Genomic DNA, 22,722 nt, shown 5'->3' on the forward strand with positions numbered 1-22,722 from the left:
GTGCTTTGCAGCAGATACACAAAACTGCTGAGTGGAATTTTGCAGTACATTGTCAGCAATATGCTGTTGACACACAGATCTACTTCTACCTTACATCTGCAGGTGTGGCAATGGATGTGCTGGACTGTTTTCTTGCCTCAGTAATGGACTGGATGCGAGCCCACAAACTCAAGCTCAATCCACGTAAGATTGTTAGTTAGGGCAGTTCCCTAGAACAGATGGCTGAGAGGTTGCCTGCTCTTGATGGGGTTACATTCCCTCTGAAAGAGCAGGTGCACAGCTGGGGAATGCTTCTGGATCAGTTGCTGTCACATGAGGCTCAGTTGGCCTCAGTGGCACAGCTTTGGCCACTTGAGCCTCAAGGGAAAGCGACTGACCTTCCATCAGCTTTGGCTGGTGGCCCAGCTGTGCCCCTGTCTGGATAGGGACAGCCTAACTACTGTTGTCTATGCTCTGGTAACCTCTAGGTTAGATTTCTGCAATGCATTATATGTAGGGCTGTCTCTGAACATGGTTCAGAAGATGCACAATTTGGCAGCCAGGTTGCTCACCAGGGCATATTACATGTTTGAGCATATTACACCAGTCTTGGCCTGACTGCACTGGCTGCCAGTTAGTTTCCAGGTCCAATTCAAAGTGCTGGTTTGGACCTAAAAAGCCTTAAATGGCCCAGGACCACTATACTTTAAGGACCACCTCTCTGCATATGAAGCAGCTCAGACCTTGTGATAATCATCTGAGGTGCTTCTTCATTTCCTGCTCCACGAGAGGTCTGGAAGGTGGCAACACAAGAAAAGGTATTTTCTGTGGTGGCTCCCTATTTCTGGAATGCTCTCCCCAGGAAGGCTTGCCTGCTGCCTTCATTCCACCCGACTTGATGGAACGCTCTCTCACAGGAGACCAGGGCCCTGCGGGATTTGACATCTTTCTGCAGGGCCTGCAAGACGGAGCTGTTCCACCTGGCCTTTGGCTGGACTCAGGGTGACCCCTATGTTTTCCTCCCTTATGGTTTTGATTTGAGCTACTTTAAAATGAGGCTGCATTTAAAAAATTTAAACTTAAATTGTATTTTAACCCATATTTTAATTAATTGTTTTCTTTCTGTCTTTTTACATCTTATTGTAATTTTACTGGTGTCAACCGCCCTGAGCCCAGCTTTGACTGGGGAGGGCGGAGTATAAATACTACTACTACTACTACTACTACTACTAATAATAATATCTTTAGGTGCTAGCAAAACTTTTCTCTTTAATCAGGTCTTTGGCTGATCAACAACTCGATGTCCCTTTGAATGTGTTTGTGGGAGGAGGGTTATTGCTTTGTTTTTCTTCTTGTTTTTATTATGTATTTTTGTTCTCATTTTGTTTTTAGAAAGTAAGTAAATGCGGGGCGGGCATTGGGAAGGGAAAAAGAAGGACCAGATGTAAAAATAAAATGAGATGTAAAGTGTTTGTTGCAGCTAGAGCTCTGCTTTGCTTGCTCTAATATCACAATAGTCTGCTCAGTCTGATTCCAAAAAAATCCCTGCTTTATAAAACCAAGAGGGGGAAAATATAAGTATTTTAATGGAATGTGAAGACTTTCTCACTTGACAAAGTGCTCAAGTGAAGGTTGCAGAGTGCATTTTTATTGGCCATAGGAGGAAGGTGGCTGGCTTTGCTTACAGACAAAGGCTTGCTTTGGAAAAGCCATAAAAGCAGTAGCAGCAGTGCAGAAAATATATTTTGTGAGCAGTGATGTTGAAATTCTAGTTCAACTTTTTAAAGGGACCCTTCAGGACAGTATGGAACTTAGCATCAGGGACTGCAGGGGGCTAACTTACCAAAAAGGTGGCTGGTCAAAATTAGTAGAGGACCTCCTCTGTTCCTGTCTCGTAGTATTCTGTGATAACTTCATGAAGCAGTTTAGATTACAATTTAGCCAGTACCACTGGAGAAGCGCTGATGATTAACAGCACACATTCATTGACTATGTTCTGTCATTCTCCTTGGATTCTGATTCAGAAAATATTTAGTGAAAGGCTTATTAAGAGGAATCAATGTATCTCGCCAAGTTTTAGATGTCAACTCTTATTTTTTCCATAAAAGATTTCCAGAGTGCAAAAAAATATAAAAAATGATTACAATAAATGATGGCTAACTAAAGCAGCTTTTTCCACCAGCAGTGTTCCATTTGCAGTGGATTTTGAACTGAAAATGTTCTGTGACAGTGGACTGTCATGGGGATGAATGTAATATATATCAGCAGCCTCAGCATATAAATCATCTGGTGCAAGAAAGTCATGACAGTCTCAGTGTGCATCTTTGTGTTCAATAGTGAATTAAGTTTTGACATGATTCTGTGTTCCTACCTGAGTTCTCCCTCATACAGCTTTCCTTTGTTGCCTCTGTCTTGAGCCATGATAAGCCAGGACTTTGGATGCATGGCTATGCATGTTGTGTTGTATCATGTTCTCCCCCTGCCCCCAATTAATTTAGTTGCTTTATGTGGAAGTCAGCAAAGCAGGTATTTTCTTCTATGGACCAATATTTAGCAGACCCTAACTGACATTTCCCTTCCCATCCAACTTCCCCATAGCTTCTTCTTTGGGGACACCCAGAGAACAGTTTCCCTTCTATCCTCCCTTCCTCCTAATCTGCATAGTATTGAAATAAATAATGCTTTCAACAATGCAAAACTCAAGTACCAGCAATTGGAGATGCAGTAGTTTAATTCCAAAGGTTTGAAGCATTTTTTGAGGAGACCCTAAAAAAGTGTACATAATTTATTTAAATATTTATAAAATTGAATCACAGAATTGTAGGGCTAGAAGGGCCCCCCCCAAGGGTCATCGAGTTCAACCCCCTGCTATGCAGAAATCTCAACATAGAATCATAGAATTGTATATTTATAGACTTAATGGCCTTTGCAATATAAAATAAATTTGTTTGCACACTTGTTGACTTGCAGTCCAAGACTAATTTCTGATGCAGTCTGTCCCTTGAGTATTACACTACAGAAAAGATCTGTTGAACTGGCAGTTAAATTTGGGCCTAGTGAAGTGCTGGGTTTATCCTTAGACATTGCATCATTGTCTCGAGCCTTGCAACTTGCTATTATTCGAGAGGCAGCAGACTCCTCTGAACTAAATATTCTTGTAGCTGATACTGTCCTGAGGATTTCCTTGAAGAGTCAGCTACGTTGTGAATAAATATTTTTGGAAGTCCTTTTAAAAATGGTACGTGAAATGCAACATGCCTCTCTGTTAGGGTGAGACTCTGCCTAGTCCAAAAATAAGTGCGTACTAGGTGGAGCGTCTCTAGTCTCTGCCACGGCTGATCTCTTTGGTGAAGGGATAATGTGGACCCCGAAAAGGATGAGGAACAAATGAGTTGCAGTTTTCTCTTTTTTGTTTTTTTCATTTTCTCGGGCAAACTATTTTTTAAAATAAAAAAAATACTTGAAATAAATAATGCACACACAGAGAGAGATTACACGTTCCAATTCTTTTGTGAGTGTTGCTTTTTCAATTTCCTTTTCGGAAAAACACGATAGATTGACAGCAGAACAACAAAAAAGCACACTAAGCTTCTATTGTACAGTAATATCTCATATTTCTTGAGCAACAGCTGAATGAGTATCCAGCTCTGTTAAAACTGTAAAGCTATACCCTGTAATGTTCTATTTTAAAAGTCTGCCTAAGTGTCATCCCCTCTGACCACAGACAATCACCCTGTAAAGAATGTGCACATTTTCACTATTTCATCTGGTAGATTCCTTTAGAAGCAGCTCCGGGTGTGTCCAAGGAATAGAGTGTTAACCACAGGCTGATTCGCATACTGCAGTTGCAGAAACCGCCCTGTCTTACAGGAGTATCTTGTCTTGTTTTTCTCCCAGAGTTCTGTGGGGGAAAGGAACCACTATCTTTCCGCTATAACTCAAGCACTGCAAATGAGCTCTGTTCCCCCCCTCCCAATTATCCTGAGTTGCTGTGAAATAAATGGTTAAAGTGTGACTGAGATGTGAGGATGGTGGGTGGCAGGTGGGAGGGCAGCCACATAGGAAAGTCTTATGAAGCCTATCAATTGCATCTCAAATGAGTTTATATCCTCAAGCAGGTCTGCCCACTGCTGCCACATCTTCCCTTTCCCCATCTTACCATGCTCCCATTCAACAATGTGTTGGTGACCAAGAGATGCCAGGCACTCTTGTTTGTTTCTCTCTTCATACCTTTCAGTTATGTTTTTCTAAAGATAAAGGACCCCTGACAGTTAAGTCCAGTCACAAACGACTCTGGGGTTGTGGCGCTCATCTCGCTTTACTGGCCAGGGGAGCCGACGTTTGTCCGCAGACAGTTTTTCCAGGTCATGTGGCCAGCATGACTAAGCCGCTTCTGGTGAAACCAAATCAGTGCATGGAAACGCCATTTATCTTCCCGCTGGACTTCCTACTTGCACTTTGATGTGCATTTGAACTGTTAGGTGGGCAGGAGCTGGGACCGAGCAATGGGACCTCACCCCGTCACGAGGATTCATACCGCCGACCTTCCAATCGGCAAGCCCTAGGCTCTGTGGTTTAGACCACAGCGCCACCCGGGTCCCTTTATGTTTATCTACCATATAGTTAATGCTTTGTTTAGTTCATTGACATCCCATCTTTCTTCCATCATGCAACTCAAGGTGGCATACAGATGGTTGCCAGGTGGCCTCCCATCCAAGTACTGACAGACCCAGAACTCCTTAGCTTCTACTTGCTCAACACAACTTCCCCCCTTTCCCAGCTTGTGACCCACAAAAAACAAAACAAAAAACTAGTCTGAAGGGTTAGTGAAAACCCCAGACTCTTTTAGCCAGTATCAAGTCTACCTACCAGCACTGCTAGGCCCCTTAGATTCTACATTTCTGGCTTCCAACAGCAGCCTTATTTATTTACTTGTCAGATTTTAGGACCACCTTTCAGCAGTGGTTTCCGGGATGGTTTTCCTGACAAAATAGATGTCAATTTAAAATAAATAAACAAACAAGGCATTAAAATAATAAATGAAAACACAAGCAGCAACCAAAACAAAGAGGTTCAATCCCCCAAAGCCAGGAAGATCAGGATTGTTTATGCCTTTCTCTAATCCGGCCAGCTCCAAATTTTGCTGAAGTCTGGGCAGGTTTCCCTTGGTGGTCCCCCATCACAGACTAACACCCGCCTTGCAGCAGTGCAAGCACTGCCTTTCCCCTTGCTCTTGCTTGAGTATACATAGCATGCTTCCCAGGGGCAATCTTGGGGAGAAAAGTGTTGTGGCAACTGGGGGCAGCATCTGCTCCATCCTGATATAGCATCATTCCAAGATGTGCAAGAGCAAAGTGGGGGGAACCTTGACCTCCTTGTATTTGCAGATAAGCTCCATCTCCAAAGTCGTAGAATTTACCCAATTTCAAAAGATTAATCCAATCCTTGGGCATTCCTTCCAAATCCTGTGAAAATCACTGGCCAAATATTTTAATCCAGCACTCAAGATTCATTCCCAGATGTCTCCAGATGGGGTTGGGGAAGACCTTGTCTGAAACTCTAAAGCACAGCTGCCCATCAATGCAGACGATGCTGATCTAGATGGACAAATAATCTGACTCTGTATAAGGCAGCCTCATCTGACTATGCAGTTGGATGGTTTGCTTCCCTACCCCACCCCAAAGCAATTGCTTTGCAAGAGAACTCCTAAGCTTTGGTATACTAATGGGAGATCTAGCAAGGTGTTTCTTCCCTTTTGCCTCTCTCTTGCACACGTACACACACACACACACACACACACACACAGCCGATCTTAATTCTCCCCCCTCCGCCCTGTACACACTTACATACAGGCATGCACATACATTCTTTCTCTCTCAGTCACACACACTTCTCCGATCACAGGGAAGAGAGAGACTGGTGCTGTTTTTCTTCAACTGCAGAGAGATCAGGTTGCAACATGTTAACGGGATCTGCAATAGATGCGGAAATTTGGTGATGGACAAGGTGCTGTATGAAATAAGAAGTAACAGTTGGTTAAAAGCCTGAGGCAGTATCTTGAGACTTGAGGCAGCCTAGGAGGACTAGAATTCCCTAGCGCTCAGGATTCCTGGGTTCCTCCTTAGAATACTCAGCCCCCTGTGGATTTTAATGTTTTTTCTTCCTTTACCTGTCATACTGTTGCACTTCCTGGCAACATGGCTGCAGATCTGCGAGCGACATTTGAGCAAGCCTTCATTTTAACTGGACTGAAGAAAAGGATTGCACATTTTTTAATTCAGGTTCTAATGTAGAAGTGCAGATGATGGACTGGAGACCCATGTAAGTGGATATGATTTTGTTTATTCAATCAGTGAGTCAAAGTGTTTGGTTCCTCCTTTTAGCTCCGCCAACATCTCTCAGCATATACCTTTTACAGATATGATTAAAATGTTCTTGGCTTTGCTCTTCGCTTGACACTGGCATGTTAGGAGTGCTAAAACTGTGCAGCCTTGTTATTGAATGGATGGCTGAGTAATGCATGCAAGTGACAAGCTTGAATCTATACTGTTCCTTATCTTTTTAGTACAGAATCTGCAATATGCTTGGATGAATCAAAAGCAGCCAGATGTAACACTCAGATTTATTGTAAATTATTGTTGTTTATCTGATGTAGCTAATTTTTAATAGATTCCTCTTCAACTGACATAAGACACTTTTGCAGACAGAGAATGTCTCGGTTCTGCTAGATAAGCAGGCACCTTTAAACACTGAGACAGGTTTCTGTTTTATATTTGCTGTATGACTGTGGTACAAACCAGCATAAAGTAAAAGGATTTCTTCTTTTTCCTAGCAAAAGACCTGGCTAGGTCCAGGTTATTGTGTCATATAACTAAGATGATTGACACAACGCATATTGAAACTAACCTGCTCAGAGGGAAGAAGGTTTTGGGAGTCTCTGTACACTTTTATACTAAACCTTTCAAGCATGGCCCTGATTGCAGTCAACTTGCATTTGCTCTTCTTAGTTTGGGGATAACTTCATACACCCAGAAGCAGCCATTATGCGGTCTACTACAGGATTCCCTCAGGACCAGTTTTCAGCCATGAATTGGGATGGAAGTTTAGTGCTAGATGGGTGGAGGTGATTATTCTGTGCAAATCTGAAGTACGGAAAATACTCTTTTCATGTTTTGAGTCGCAAGGTGAATAAAAAATACCCAAGTCAAGGACCCCAGAGTTTTCAACGGCTGTAATCTAGGAACATAGGGCGCCAAACCATTGGTTCATGTAGCTTAAGCACTGTCAACACTGGATGGCAGTGGTACTGCAGGGTTTCAGGCATAGAAAGGAGAAACTCTACCACTGAGCTATGGCCAAGGTCTAGGACTCTTAGTGGCTTGGGAGGGGAAGAGAGTATCATAATTTAATCTTGCAGCCAAGAGCAGCACACATGTTCTTTGCCTGTGCAGAAGGAAGAGGGGGCTCCTCCCATTTTTTGCTAGCTAGAATGTCCTGTGTCAGACTTGGGTGGAAGTGGTGCAATTGTGTTTATGCTTAAATGGCATGCAGCAATTGCTAGTGTGAGGCATTCTCCAAAGGGTTGGCCGTGATGGTGAGGGAAAACTCCTTATTCCCAAGCATATTTTTCAAGTCATAGTTAGGAAGCAGAACCAGGGGTTTTTTGAAGTCCATGGTAGGCACTTTCTTCTTGGTGGGTCACAGGTTGTACAGCTCTTTTCCAGGTTAAACACTCCCAGTTCCTTCATCCTGTCCTCATATGATCCCCATGCTAGAGTTCCTTATCATTGTAGCTTTTGTGAGGGGTAGGGATGGACCAAACTGTCAATTCCGGTACTATCAGTTTCTCATTTTTCCAATTGTAAATCGATTCCTCACATTTCTGCAGCAATTCTGATCCCTCCTAAAATATTCTCATTAAAATTAATGAGCATTTTAGTTTGATTTTCCCCCTGGTAAACACATTTTTGTATGCAGTTTTGACTAATGTACATATTTCTGTGAGCTATTTAACCCAATATGATGACAATACTGCATTTTCAAAAAAGTTATTTCCACCAATATATTTATTTTATGTACACTTTCCTTGAATACATGCATTTTTATAAACATGGTCTGTCTGGAAAACTCCACCACAAAATTCAATAAGTGTGAATTTTGAAGAAACCCTTTGTTTTGATTCACATATTGGTTTGAGAAATGTGAATTAAGTAGTTCTCCATTAAAATAATCTTCCCCCGTCTCTAACGAGGGGTATGTCCTTCCTAAATCAGTGCCCAGAATTGGACAAGGTTGGTGATTTTCAGTCTGCTTTTTCACTAAAATATTTCAAATAGTTCTCCGCAATGTATAACAGTTTACATTTCCACATGTTGAATGTTCTTTCTTTCTGCTCAGTTTTCTAGGACTGTATTGATGCCATTTAAATATTTAGCCTATCGTCCAGAGAAGCGTTCTTCAACCTTAGATCCCCAGATGTTGTTGGGCTTCAACTCCTATCAGCCCCAGCAAGTCTAGCCAAAGGACAGAAATAATGGGGTTGTGTCCCATTATGGTTCAACAACATCAGGCAACCCAAGGTTGAAGAAGACTGCCCTAGATTGTTTGTCACTCCCCTCACTATTTCATCAACTGCAACATTCAGATCATTGATGAAAATACTGGACATTACCAAAACTAACACTAATTAATGTGAGAAGTTGTTTTACAATGTAAAATTTACAGCATCCTTAGGGAGCACATCATGATATTTTAGGATCTATTTTGGCACTGTATAAGAACTTTTCCCTACATCGCATTTTGGTGCATCCGACTAACCATGCCGCCACTGCCCTTCTCCCTTGTTCAGACTTTCCCTCCCAATGTGGACTTTCTTTCATTCTCTGTCTCTCTTTCTCGCTGATGTATTTATATTGTTGCCACTGCTGCTAAATTTATCATGCAAAAGATTACTGCACCCAATATAATTAGAGACTAATTAAAAATAATGTTCTCCAAATGGCCAGGCATACTAGTTTCATAGGGCAATCTTTGAGTCTGCACTTACACTTTTGAAATAACTTGGCTGGATTCCAGCTTCATAACATGACTTAAAATAGCTTGGGCTCTCACTGCCCCCCCCTTCACACACTTAAAATATCTGGGTATTGGCACAGAAAAATGCAATACAGTTTGCCTATACTGTAGTTTCAACTGGCATTTCAGTTTGGCTTGGGGAAAAACACTGTTTAGTACATGCTTATCTAATTCTGCTTTTCCTTAGAATAGCAGGTCTGGGGCCATGACAGAGCTGGGCATGCTGTGTTCAGTGCACATCTCATTACAAGGCACTCGAGTCCATTTATTGTACAGATCCCCTTTGTAGCACACATTGCTACTGAGACAAGAACGCCGCCTTCATGGCTTTATTAAATTAGGCAAGACACTTAAACATCTATTTGTCTTTGTGGTTGAGGGGGTCCATGTTCAAACCCTCACTAAGGAAAAAGTAGAAAAGAAAACGCAGAATCTGGCTTTACAAAAGTTCAGTCCAGAGTTAACACAATAGTTCAGTACCCTGGTAATAAGACCAAGGAACAGGTGATCAGTGCCTGGTAGGGTTTACTTTTCCAGTAAAAAGCTTGTGCAAGTGAGCACATATGGTATCAGTTTTCATGTGATCTTGACTAGATTTACCGGCATGACTCCTCTCATTATTGAGTAAAAATAAGCATAATCAGAGCTAGATCTCTGTGTCATGGCAAAGGCATGAAACCTAGCAAAAGGCTGATCTTGTGGTCAGGTCATATTATTTTATCAGAAAGTTCCAGTGTAATTTACTTTTATACATCTTTAGTGGTTCTGAATAAGGAGCAGAATGTTGGATCAACACATTTGAGACTGGCATCTCCACATAGGCCTGGAAGGGCCTCCTGTCTGAAAGGCTGAAAACATACTGTCAGTTGGTATAGACACCACTGAGTTTGATGAACAAATAGTCTGATGTCCTATTTAACAACAACAACAACAACAACAACAACAACAACAACAGTTATACCCCGCCCCTCTAACTTCATACAAATAAATAATGCCCAAACAATACAATTTCCTTCTTCATCAGCTAAGGTAGCTGGACGTGTGAGCACCTCCAGTCATTATTAATTTGTTCATCTGGTGCATTAGCACTGGTTTTCAATTCAGTGGTGCCTCGCAAGACGAATTTAATTCGTTCTGTGAGTCAATTTGTTTTGCGAAAAATTCATCTTGTGAATCCCATAGGAATGCATTGATTTTTTTTTTGCCCATAGGAATGGATTAATTGAATTTCAATGCATTCCTATGGGAAACCGTGATTCACTAGACGAATTTTTCACAAAACGAATTCGTCTTGTGAGGCAACCTCTGACGCAAAACCCATTCGTCTAGCGAAAAATTAGTCTAGCAGGGCATTCGTCTAGTGAGGTACCACTGTTCTTTAATTCCTTACAGCCCCCAGCCTGATAATTTATTATTATTCATTTTACAGTTAGCATTTGAATAAAGCTGCTTAGTGTTTGCGTTCTATTACAGAAAATATGAACAGACAAGTGAGAAATAGGGAGACCGACCACAATAACTTAAGATCCCAAATAGCTGGCTGCTATCTCTTCAGATCTGTTCTGTGCCATCTATAAATGGCCCCTAATGCTTCCTATTAAACTTCCAGGAAGCCTATTACATTTGCTATTAAAAGTAAAATGATTAGCTGCCAAGGGCACTGTTTCTGAGAGAGTCTGCAGAGCAATTTTTCTTAGTGAGCAAGAGTTTAGATATGTTGCTATTTTCAAAGTGTCTTTCAGAAAAGCACTGATTGAAATCAGCAAAAGTGCCAAACGGTAAAATGGTAGAGTCAAGGTGAGAGGATAGGGAAAGAAAAAAAGCTGCAGTTTTCTCTAAAGAGTTTCGCATGTGATGCTGTTCAGGTCCCAGAAGCTCTGAACTGATAAAAGCAGCCAGCAAGATAAGTCTCAGGCTGATCAATACCTTGCAGATAGGACGAAGCTTTCATTTTGATCTAAGAGTATTTTTTAAAAAAAAGATAAATAAGAAGAGTTATTTAATTTTGCTTGGCTCCTCCTGATACACTCGGTTGCTTATGCTTTCATTGCTCCCCCTTTCTCCACACATTCTTGATCATTTCTACACCAGATGAAGTGGAACACAGGAGAATATCCAGCAAAAAAAAAATACAACCTCCAAATATTAATTTCCCTGGATAAATGTACAAAAGTGGAAGGTTAGCAGGACTTGTTAGATCATCAAGTCTCCTTCAGTGCTGGCAATCTTGGTTGTTGGGCAAGCATAAATATTGTGTGGAAACAATATTATTTCACCCAAGGCGCCAGAGTGTTTGAGACTGACCTTAGTAGAAAGAAGGCTCGTCCTGTCCCAGCTGAGAAACATAAACAAAACCCCAGGAGAAATTTTCAGAAGTTCCATGGAAACCTACTAGCTATTGGGGCAAGCTAAGACCATAGATCATGAGGAGTCTCACAAGTCCATTCCTCCAGGTATGCACTTTTGGGATATTTCCTTCAAGGGCCTATTTGGGATTTCTTGTTTTCTTGTGTTAAGTTCTCAGTGGAATATTTGTGATTGTTTATTAGATTTCTCACCCACACTTCAGCAAATGGTCCCAGGGTAGGTTAGAACAATACTAAAATACAAAATTAAAAGCTGATGAAACAATTTACAATCACAAGACTGGGATGGGTCCTAAACATGTATATTTATTGTGTCAAAGGCTGGGGTAAGGAGGTGACCTTCAACATACAATGAAAGCTATAAGATTAAGGTGCCAAGTGCAACTCTGTGGGAAGGGAATTCCACAGCTGAGGGGTTTTCCTGGGTTGCCACCCCCAAACCTTTGACTGCAGTGGAACTACCAAGAGGGCTCCAGGAGGGTCTGCAGGGAAGGAGGCAGGTTCCCAGATATTTGGGGCCCAAAGCTGGGAAGATGATGTCCACACAGTATTGATGTTGCCTCTGGTTACAGGATGGGAGACACCTGGCTTGAGACATGTGAAAAGGATCTAGGAGTCTTGGTAGACCACAAACTTGACATGAGTCAACAGTGTGATGCAGCAGCTAAAAAAGCCAATGCAATTCTAGGCTGCATCAATAGGAGTATAGCATCTAGATCAAGGGAAGTAATAGTACCATTGTATTCTGCTCTGGTCAGACCTCACCTGGAGTACTGTGTCCAGTTCTGGGCACCACAGTTCAAGAAGGATACTGAAAAGCTGAAACGTGTCCAGAGGAGGGCAACCAAAATGGTCAAAGGCCTGGAAACGATGCCTTATGAGGAACAGCTTAGGGAGCTGGGTATGTTTAGCCTGGAGAAGAGACTTTTAAGGGGTGATATGATAGCCATGTTCAAATATATCAAAGGATGTCATATAGAGGAGGGAGAAAGGTTGTTTTCTGCTGTTCCAGAGAAGCGGACACAGAGCAATGGATTCAAGCTACAAGAAAGAAGATTCCACCTAAACTTTAGGAAGAACTTCCTGACAGTAAGAGCTGTTCGGCAGTGGAATTTGCTGCCAAGGAGTGTGGTGGAGTCTCCTTCTTTGGAGGTCTTTAAGCGGAGGCTTGGCGGCCATCTGTCAGGAATGCTTTGATGGTGTTTCCTGCTTGGCAGGGGATTGGACTGGATGGCCCTTGTGGTCTCTTCCAACTCTATGATTCTATGATTCTACATCTGTGATTGCTAGCATGAAGGCTGAGCTTCATTTGTGTCTACATAATGGTGCTCCTCTCTTTTAATTAGACATTTACTTGTAAGACCTTCTATCCCATTACAAAAGCTTTATTTCAATTTATAAACCAAACAGCTGTTCCTTGGGAAACAAAACTAAATGTCAAAATTTTGCTTAATTATCCAGCAGGCATCAAATCAATGGGTAGTATCCCCCATAATTGAAATTAATTAGCTTTTTACTAAAAGACCGAAAGGTAATGAGGGGAGAGCTGCAAATTATAAAAAGCTATGCAAATTCTGCCTGTTGGTATCTTTCACCCCTCCATACAATTTACTGCTTTTGAGCAATGAATTACTCTTTTGAGCACAGCGTATTTAATTTCATGTCATTTTTCATTTCACTTGATTGAAAATAGAAGAGTGAGAGAAAAGGGTTTATTTAAATGATAGCACTAAAAGCTAACAACATCAGTGCATTACAGACTCATAATCTCCCCCCCCCCCCGCTAATTTAGTTTGTGGCACGTTTAAGAAGGAAAAGAGGTAATGTTCCTACATACTAGTGGTCTCCAGATTTTGGAGACCCAGTGCTATGTTTGGTAAACTTAGAAAACATGGGCACTAGCACAACACCCATTTTATAGCAAGGAAAACTGATGATGCTCGGAGAAATGCTCACATACTCCGAAACAGGAAAAACACAACACCACAACATAAAAATCTGAAGAAGTGTGCATGCACACGAAAGCTCATGCCTATGAAAAAACTTAGTTGGTCTCTAAGGTGATACTGGAAGGATTTTTTATTTTTTAATTTTGTCCTGTAAAATAGGGTCACTTGGAGGACCTGCACTTGACTGGCAGCACTTTTCCAAGATTTCAGGCAAACTTTTCTCCAAGCTAACTAAAGACACTTGGGAGTGAAACTGGGACCTAGTGATGGACATTCAACACCAGTTATTTTAAGGGCAAATGAAAGGCACAGGAATATTTAATTCTGCTTGAAAATAATGTGACAACAATCTGAATAGGGTCCGTTTTAACCCAGAGGAGAGAGCATGTGGCCACCCAGGCTTTGCTGGACTGCAGCTCATATCATCCCTGCCCATTCACCATTCTGCCTGGGGCTGATGGGAGATGGAGTCCAACAGTACCTGGAGAGCCAAAAGTTTCCCATCCCTTGTTTTAAATGTTTTATATAACACAGTAATTGCAACACATTGTTATTAAGAAATATTAGTAACTGCATAGTGTGGGGTCTACAAGATATAAGTATATTAAGCTGTTAAAAAATTGGACAGAGTTTTAAATTGTAATTCAACACAGAAGTCTGGCCTGCAGTGGTGGTCTTAAGTGCATTTTTAATGTGTGTAAATTAATGAAAGCCTCTTTCAAAATAAAGTGGCTCTCACAAATTTGATTGGCTAAAATGCAGAGATATATATCTACTGTGCCTCATTCCAGTTCCATGCACTTTTTCTTTCAACAAGAACATTAAAATATAAGAAATAGAGATGTAGTGTTGGGTCTGATTGTGCTCTTTTTTTGTTTCAGAGATCATGAAAGAGTTAAGTTGGAGGGATAAAGGAAAATCTCCAATATGTGGGGCCAAGCTTTCTCATGGGAGGTAGTGGAAAAGCGCAATCAATCAATCAATCACTTTATTTGTATGCCGCCTTTTCAAAGTTAAAACCATGCTCAAGGTAGCTTGCAACATAGAAAAAAATTACAGAACTGCAAACATAAGAAAATAATAAGCAAAACTTCAAAATTGATTCAAGCAGGGTATGACTGATACATGCTTTGCTTTCAAAACCTATTTCATCAAGGTGTTTGTTCTCAAAAGCATTTTTCAAATACAAGCTAGTACCGTAGGCGAGATCTGTGCTGGCGGATAAGACTATGGATAAGACTGTCAATATTTCATAAGAGGCTCATCTATAATATGAAAGCTGCTTTCCGTCATGTTGAATTGCAAGGCAAGGGGCCCAGATAGAACTTTGTGAATAGGAATAGGCTTTATTCTCAAAATCTAGGAATTCTAGGGGTAGGAAGAAGTTGTGATAGGCTACTGCACTTTCTACCATAAAATTGAATGGTTATCATTGTGCACTTGGAGGCACTGCTACAATAATGGGAAAACCTGTCGTCTGCACACGAAAGCTTATACCAAGAACAAACTTAGCTGGTCTCTAAAGTGCTACTGGACATTTTTAATATATATTTCAACTGCATCAGACCAACATGACTACCTACCTGAAAAAAAGAATCTCAGTTCTTTGTTATTAATAAAGTTTCTTATTCTTCATATAAAAAGCTAAACATCTCGAACAGATTGATTTAGGATCAGTTTTGCCTAATAATTTTAGCTGTTCATACTAGCAATATGCATCATTGGGGGGGGGCAATAACTTTATAGAAGAGCTTATGAAGGTTATGTACCTTACCATGCAGATGCAATATGGAAACAATATGGTTACTATCCCATTTAATGCCTTTAATTCCACTCCCCACTACATGAAAAACTCTTGCATGGAAAGTCCAATGCAAGGTAGAAAGTGTACCGTTGAATATGGGCACTCTTCAACAAGGAAACTGGCCAACATATGCTTTATCAATCCTGGTACACCTTCTGGGTATATTTCATTTTATTTATATGTTTATATTATTATATATTTTTTACTTTTTACATCCGAGCTTTTCTGGTATAACTTGAATGGTATTTTCGGGTTCCCCATTTGCCTTATATTTAAAAGCAAGGATGCAAGTAGTTTCTTGATTTTCTTTAGGACACTAAAAACAAAACACACAACTTTGCATTAAAATGGTGCATGTCAATGATGCACCAAATCAACAGATTCACAGCAAGTCTGACAGTTGTGTCTCAAATTAGAGGAACAACCCCACAGATTTCAGTATGTGCCTGTTTTGCAAAGCAGCCTCAACGTTTTCGAGATGGGGTCATAAGGCTCTATAACAGGACTATGAATTTGGCCTTGGCTTGGTGTACTAATTATGTAACAAGCATGGTGATGAATTGCTGAGCAGTTTCAGTGCCTCCAGCCGACTTAGGTTAGCAGGTACTGTTGGAGGCCAAAAGGCGAATGAGTTAAACCACCCAAGACGTAAAATAGAAATAGCTCTGAAAGGCACAGCTTGGATAGCTTTATTGTTGCTATGAAATTGAATACATACATAAAAAAGAAGAACAACAACAAGCGTCAAGTGTTTACTGGGCTTTTAGGAGTCATATTTATAGATCCTCACAGACGCACCATGATGTATGCAGAAACTAAAATTATATCCAGATATTCTTAAGTCTGTTTTGGAATCATTAAAAGCAAACAATTCAGGGCTTGAAGAAATTTAGAGACTGAGGTGATTTTCATCTGAAGATTTTCTAGTCATTCATGATTCATAACTAGTGTTAATACAATACATAGAATCCTGAAGCTTCCCTTCCCTTGTTTGCATAGACTGCCATCCTAAATTTACTTACTAGAGAGTAAACTGCATTGAACTCAACAGGGCTTACTTCTGAGTAGAGATGCATAAGATACAACACTAAACCTGGAAGTGACCCCAAAACCTCACTAAATGCCTTACTAAAAGGCCAGAACAGGGATGGAATTGGAGTGGGGCAGGGCTTAAGGGGGTGGGGTGTGTTTTTATGTGCTCTGCTAACATGCTCAGGGGCCAGGAACCCATGAGCAAAATGGTTGTTGACTGTATACAAAGCAAATGGCAGGTTTTCATAAATATTATAGAGATATAAATATCAACCACTTTGTAGAAATCTTATACTTTTATACATCTGAAATTGGAGAGTGACACCTTTCTGGACCTCTTTGCCAAAAGTGGGAAGTGTGTAGCTGTCATTTTGCTACCTCCCTTTCTTGGTTTCTTACTTCAGAGAGAGAGAAAGAGAGAGAGAAATGTAGGGCATACATTTTACATTAATTTTCCAATTATTGGCCAATATGAATCCAGGTTCTTCTGTTTTAATGCCATCCCAAAGGTTAGCACTGTCAAAATAGCATATCATTCTATAGTTTTGAAAAGGCCAGTTATCTTCCAACAATTGTTTCTTTTTCACTAAGGAAAAATGTCAGCTATGGACCTTTTGGTTCAATAAATGCTTTAGGAAGATTAAATCACTAGTTAAGGAAGCTAAACAACATAGGGCTAGAGTGTTCGACTGAAGAAACAGGAGAAAGTATGGATCAAACAGCTTACTGAGTATATTACAATAGTAGTATATTGGCCTTGAATGTAGGTATGACTATGTGTTAATACTAGAATTTGACCGAGGTAAACAGAACTGCTGTCATTCCTGGAAAGTAACTGACAAACAAACTCGATATGAATAAAATGGCTTCAAATTCGTATGGGGGCCTGTGTTTCAGTTTACTGAACTCTCCCCCTTCCCCCTTTAAGTAACTAAATTTAGGTCAAAATAGGAAATCAGAGAGCAGTGCATTGAAAAATGGGCAACTGAAATAATGTTTAGACAAAAGACATAAACAATGGAAGGTGGTAGTCTAGGATTAGGGATTCCCTTGGAACACACAGAGTCAGATAAGCAAAGTGCCAAACGCCTGTTGTGGCCTTTGTCAAACTACCTAGTCTCTATATGAAGGCAGGTTTGCCAAAGATGGGGGAAATAGGTGCAGGCAGCTGGCCCAGGAGCAATGCAAGCTTTTCTCTTATCCTTCTTCTAGTCCAACTTCTGTGAATATGTTGAATATGCTGGAAAATGAAAATAGGGACATTTTAAGGAAAAGCAGGACATTCTGGGATCAAATCAGAAACCAGAATGGCTTCTGTAAAGCCGGGACAGCCCCTGGTTAATAGGGACACTTGATGGACCTGCACTTGACTGGCAGCATATGGTAAGATGTCCCTATTTTCATCGGAGAACTGTTTGAAGCTATGGTTTCTGTGTTGTGAAACCGGCCTAACCTTATTTTGCATCATTTAGTTACACTTGAAATAATTTGAACAGCATCTTCGTGTATGTTTTTCATAGAATCATAGAATTGTAGTATGCCAACATGTCAGCCCTTCTTCTTGTACGAGAAGGGCTTCATGCCAGCCAGCCAACCAGGTGGTGGTGGGTTCTTCTATTTCTAACACATGGAATTCAGGCTGGTGTAACTGAGAGACCTGAGGACTGGGCTCTTTGAAGAACCCAAGGGCACTGCCATAGCCCACAAGGCTTTGTTTCAGGGCTTTCCGCTGGTTGCAACGTCTCTCCACTGCAATGTGATGAGGATGGGACTGTGTGCCATCCTAATCTTCCCATTCATCCATCAACTTTGGGGGTTAAGATTGCTTTAATAGACAACAATGTATACAGCTCATAGGGTAAAATGTATACAGCTTGTAGGGTAAAATTGTCAGGGCACTCATTTATTATTTTGTGATTAATTTTCTATAGAGTTTTTATAATTTATTTTGACTAACATAACACTTTTTGAATAGTTTAGCAAGAGTCTCAATTGATGTATATTCTGTAATTAGTGGTTAATGATATTGTAAGACAACCTTTTATTATTGGTGTGGTGTTATAATAGGAAGTGCGCTATGTGAAAAGGTTTAATTTAAAGCTGACTTCATTTGGGATGTCCAGATAATAATATCACTATAGAAAGTGTGAGTATGGGGACAAGAAATTCTGGGGAATATTTAATACTTTTTCAATGATAAGTTCATTATCAAATGCTGCACATTGTATATAAAAAATGCAGCTTAATATTTTTACAGTTCGACTGCAGAGAATGTCTCTTTTTTAAAATAGAAAGTATGGAAAACCTTAGTTCTCAGTATCAAAACCAAAGTATAATTTATTTAACCTACCAAATTGCTAGTTTGTAGGATTCTCCAACAGCTTTGCAAATAGCACCAAGGTGTTTGGGTCCCACATGTCAGGAAGTAGGCTAGATTTTTTATGAGGTGTTGGAGGTTTAAAATAGCTAGTGCTAGGCTTCTTATATGTTTGTTAATTTCACTTGGGCATTTAATAATGAGTATTAACATACGGTAATTATGATTGGCTGCTTACACCAAGATGCTCCACAGGTAATCACACTGCACCCAAAGACTTAGGAACGACAAACAGTTCTTTGTGAGCCAAAAGTGAATTTATGAAACTGAATTGTTTAACACAAATAGCTCTTTGTGAACCTTGTTAATTTGCTAAAAGACTACAACATGACTTGTGTTCTAAACAGAAGAACTGTATGGAAAAAGAGGATTGTATGTAACATGGAGCTTGCTTAACTATTTGCTATCTTCAAAACCATGGTCCAGTCAGCAAGATGCCTCTCCTTTTATGTAACTATTTGGTAAAATATTGATTTCCCTTTGGATTTCTTTCCTCTCCAGAGCTGCTCAGAAGTTGAACTTGTCATCCAAAAAAAAGAAACACCGGCCTTCTGCATCTTCTGTTTCTGAATCTCACCTATTTGCTACCAAATTCAGCACTATCCTACAAACCTCCCCTCCACCTGCTCCGCCATGTTTGCTGAGGGCAGTCAACAAAGTAAAAGACACTCCAGGACTGGGCAAGGTAAGGTTTAACCCACAACCAACATCTATTTTATTTTTCTTGTTATGGGAGAAAGCATATGTGCAAACATATTTGTTGCAAGTACAACAGTGTTTATTGCAACCAGAGCTTCTTTCTGTGACAGTCATTGCTGGTATGGAGCGCCAGTACTTCTTCTTTTCCTGCCTATGGCAGCCATTTTGTGATCACACCCAGGACACTTTTATCAATATATACTTCAAAAAAAAAAAAACAGTGCTTGTAACAAACATTTATAGCGCATACCATGTGCAACTGCTTACAAATAAGCAGCGCTTTTTTTCCTGGGAGGAGGCAGGGGTATGCATACCCCTAAACATTTTGTGAATCTTTATACTTTTGTCCATTTACTATATTTATTTTTCCTGAGTTGAACTAAAAATGGTGATTTTCTGGAGTCAAAATGATAGTACCCCTAAACATATTTTAGGGAGGGGGAAGCACTGCAAATAAGTCTCAGTGGAACTTACTCCCAAGTACGCGTTCATAGGGTTGTAGCCTAAAATTATGAAGAGAAAATGTTTATGTTTGTGCACAGTGCCCATGTACACAAAACTGGGGGCCTTTGATTTATATATTTGTTTAGAAAATTTATAATTCGATGGATCAATTTTCCAGGCAGCGCACAGATCAATTTACGTACAAACATCGTGAAAGCCCATAAACCAGTGAAAAAGAAATATACATAGAACCATTACCATTAAAAACAAATATAAAAGTCAATAACACTTTAAAACAAATTAAGTTGTGTTTGAATAGGCTTGCTGAAACAGGAAAGTTTTCAGCTAGCATTTAGAAGAATATACCGGTAGTTACACACCTGTCTAATGCCAAGAGACAGGGAGTTCCAGAGCACATGTGCTGTCACACAAAAGGAACAACTCCTTACAGATGTGGATTTTTGTGGCACTTGTAAAAGTGCTAATTCCAAAAATTACAGGGATTGAGTAGGCATGTATGCAGGGCCGGCTCTAGATAGACCCCCGGTAGTGCAGGGCACCATGGCGCTGCCCCGCCAGGAGGGCGCCGCGAGCTGCGCCCGCCCGCTGGCCGGCCGGTTCGGACAACCGCGCTGTGCCTGCCTGCCCGCCGCGCCGCCGCGCAGTAGCGCCTGTGGCAGCCGCGGCCCGCCCACCGCGCTGGGAAACGGGGCGGGGGGGGCGCCGGAGGGATCAGTTGCTCCGCGGTGCCAGGGGTGCTTAAGACGGCCCTGCATGTATGAAGGTGATTCCTTAAGTAAACCTGTCCTGAGCCATTAAGGGTATACTAAAAGGTTAGACTGATTGTCAGAGTTGTTCAGCGGAGTCCTTAATCTGGCCCTTGTGTAGATATGAATTCTTTCCACTGCAAGAATGCACTTCAGAGCTTTACTGCAGAACAGCCTTAAGTACAGTACTAGTTACAATAAGATAGGTGTTACAAAAAAACAAAGCAACACATTGCAAGCAAGCAACGACGCTCAGTTATTTACCGGTATGCAGTTCAGTAAACTTTCCTCTCTCTGGTCCCAGAGGGAGATCCTTAGCTTGTTCATCATTGCATAATTTCTCTGCAACCGCAGGGCTGCGGCTACTAGTCATCTCCAACAAGCACACACTGGCTTCTCAAGTTTCAGCTTCCTGCTGTGACAGCTCTGCAGCTGGTGTTTCCATGTTTCCAGAGATGAGTCATCAGGTAGCTTATCTCATTCTAATGGGAAAAAATACCAGTCTTCTCTGACGCTTTTGCCAGAGTGGAACCTTTTTGCCTAAGGCAAACTTGCCTTTACAGCATTTTAAATACAGTGCATTCAAACACAGCATTTTATGTACATTAAACTCGTAACTTTAACAATGATTACCCTGTAACATGTATGCTGATAATATATAAGCACTGCTATTTACTACAGAAAATGCCAGATAACAGTGATATGGCCTCGGGCAAACAAGCCTGCTGCATAAAGTGAGAAGCAGCTCTAGAGAGGGTGTTTTGGCACATTTCTTCATGTGTTCTGGGACACCATACACTTCTACAGACAAATCTAATTTAATACATTCCAAAATACTTTAAATTCAATTGCTTAATATATGAATTTGAATTAATAATGTACTACATAGTTTGTAAACTAACCTGTATTTTCAGCTAATCATAATTCAAAGTATGAGTGTAAGTTGGTAATTTAATTTCCTCTTAGAACAGAAAAAGGTAAATGTAATCTCTTTATTTAAGCTGGTCTACCCTGTGACTATTGATGTCTGAGCAGTCAAGCTCTTTGAAAACTTCTAAAAGGTTATGATGCCATCCTGCTCTCCTTGCTTTCTATCAGCGATATTTCTGCAACTTGTTCTAAGTTAGAATAGAAATAGGTCTTTGTGCAAGGCTGGTAGGGTGAGTATATAGGACTAGTAGCTGTTTAGGATTGTGATATATAGCTCAGACGCTGGCTGTGCAGGAGAAAGGGATAACCAGTAAATGGAACTAGGAAGAAAGAGAAACTGCCCCATTAAGGGACAGAAGGTTAATTTCCTCCCTGATGTAGCCCTGAAAAATACAAAGTGTGTCTACCAAAATATAAACAAACTCTTCCTCCCTAGCATGCCACTCAAGAGACTTTATATGTTACATTTGAAAGATGTTCAGATGCTTTAGGTAGAAAACCAGAGGAAAGGTTCTAGAGGTGGGGAGCAGCGACTGAGAATGCCAGTCTTTCTCTTCCTTTGTATAGTCAAAGAGAAGTATCAAGCGACTAATCTTTGGCTGACAATAGTGTAAAGGTGAAATCTAACTTTATATTTCCCTATTTTCATTTCTTGAAATGGAGAGGCCAGAAAATGCTCCACACAATTTAGTAATGTCGAAGATGAGATGCATGAACTATGGACAACTCTGCGATACTTTAAAAACCTTAAGTGTGTTAAATGTGTTTTCAATCTAAAGAACTGTGCAAGCAAATGAAATGGTCTCTGGAACTTTCTATGATTAGCTGCTCACACTGATGGAAAGGCAAGCTTCCCTTGTCAATGGTGAGAGCATCTGCAGCGCCCTTCGGCTTTGTACTTGCCTAACATGTATGTAGTTCTGGCCAACCGCTCCATCATTACAGAAGGAACAGCATGCTGACTTTGTATGTCTATAAGCATTGTCATATATGAGTAAATATATGTATCGTAAGAAATGGCCATAAAACATATAGCTAAACAACTAAAATATATATACTGAATATATAAAATATATACGGCATATATAAAATATATACTGCAGGATGATCTGGATTTAAGAGAATGTAGTGCGTATCTAGGGGATGAAGATATTGGGTGGACTGTTTCAGCATAATTAGCAGATGGTAAGTACCAAACCACATTAATGTAACAACTTTCTGTTTTAATTTGTGGTTAATTGTTGACACAGCTAGCCCTACCTGCTTGATATATATTTGCAATACAAATAAAGATTTGGCT

The 22,722-nt window shown here is 40.5% G+C and overlaps 1 protein-coding gene across 3 annotated transcripts in view; it reads left to right on the forward strand.

Annotated features, from left to right (window-relative positions):
• The window catches only part of KIF26B (kinesin family member 26B), a 278,589-nt gene that overhangs the window by 154,070 nt on the left and 101,797 nt on the right, over nt 1-22,722 (forward strand). For 2 of the 3 annotated variants that reach the window (XM_035108339.2, XM_060272882.1), the window contains exon 5: nt 19,084-19,267. In XM_035108339.2, the coding sequence (XP_034964230.1) occupies nt 19,084-19,267 (184 nt within the window). Of the gene's footprint in view, nt 1-5,836; nt 6,301-19,083; nt 19,268-22,722 lie in introns of those variants that run through there. The other variant, XM_035108340.2, reaches the window with a different exon arrangement.

This window comes from Zootoca vivipara, chromosome 3 (assembly GCF_963506605.1).
Source record: "Zootoca vivipara chromosome 3, rZooViv1.1, whole genome shotgun sequence".
In the NCBI taxonomy this organism is placed as follows: domain Eukaryota; kingdom Metazoa; phylum Chordata; class Lepidosauria; order Squamata; family Lacertidae; genus Zootoca; species Zootoca vivipara.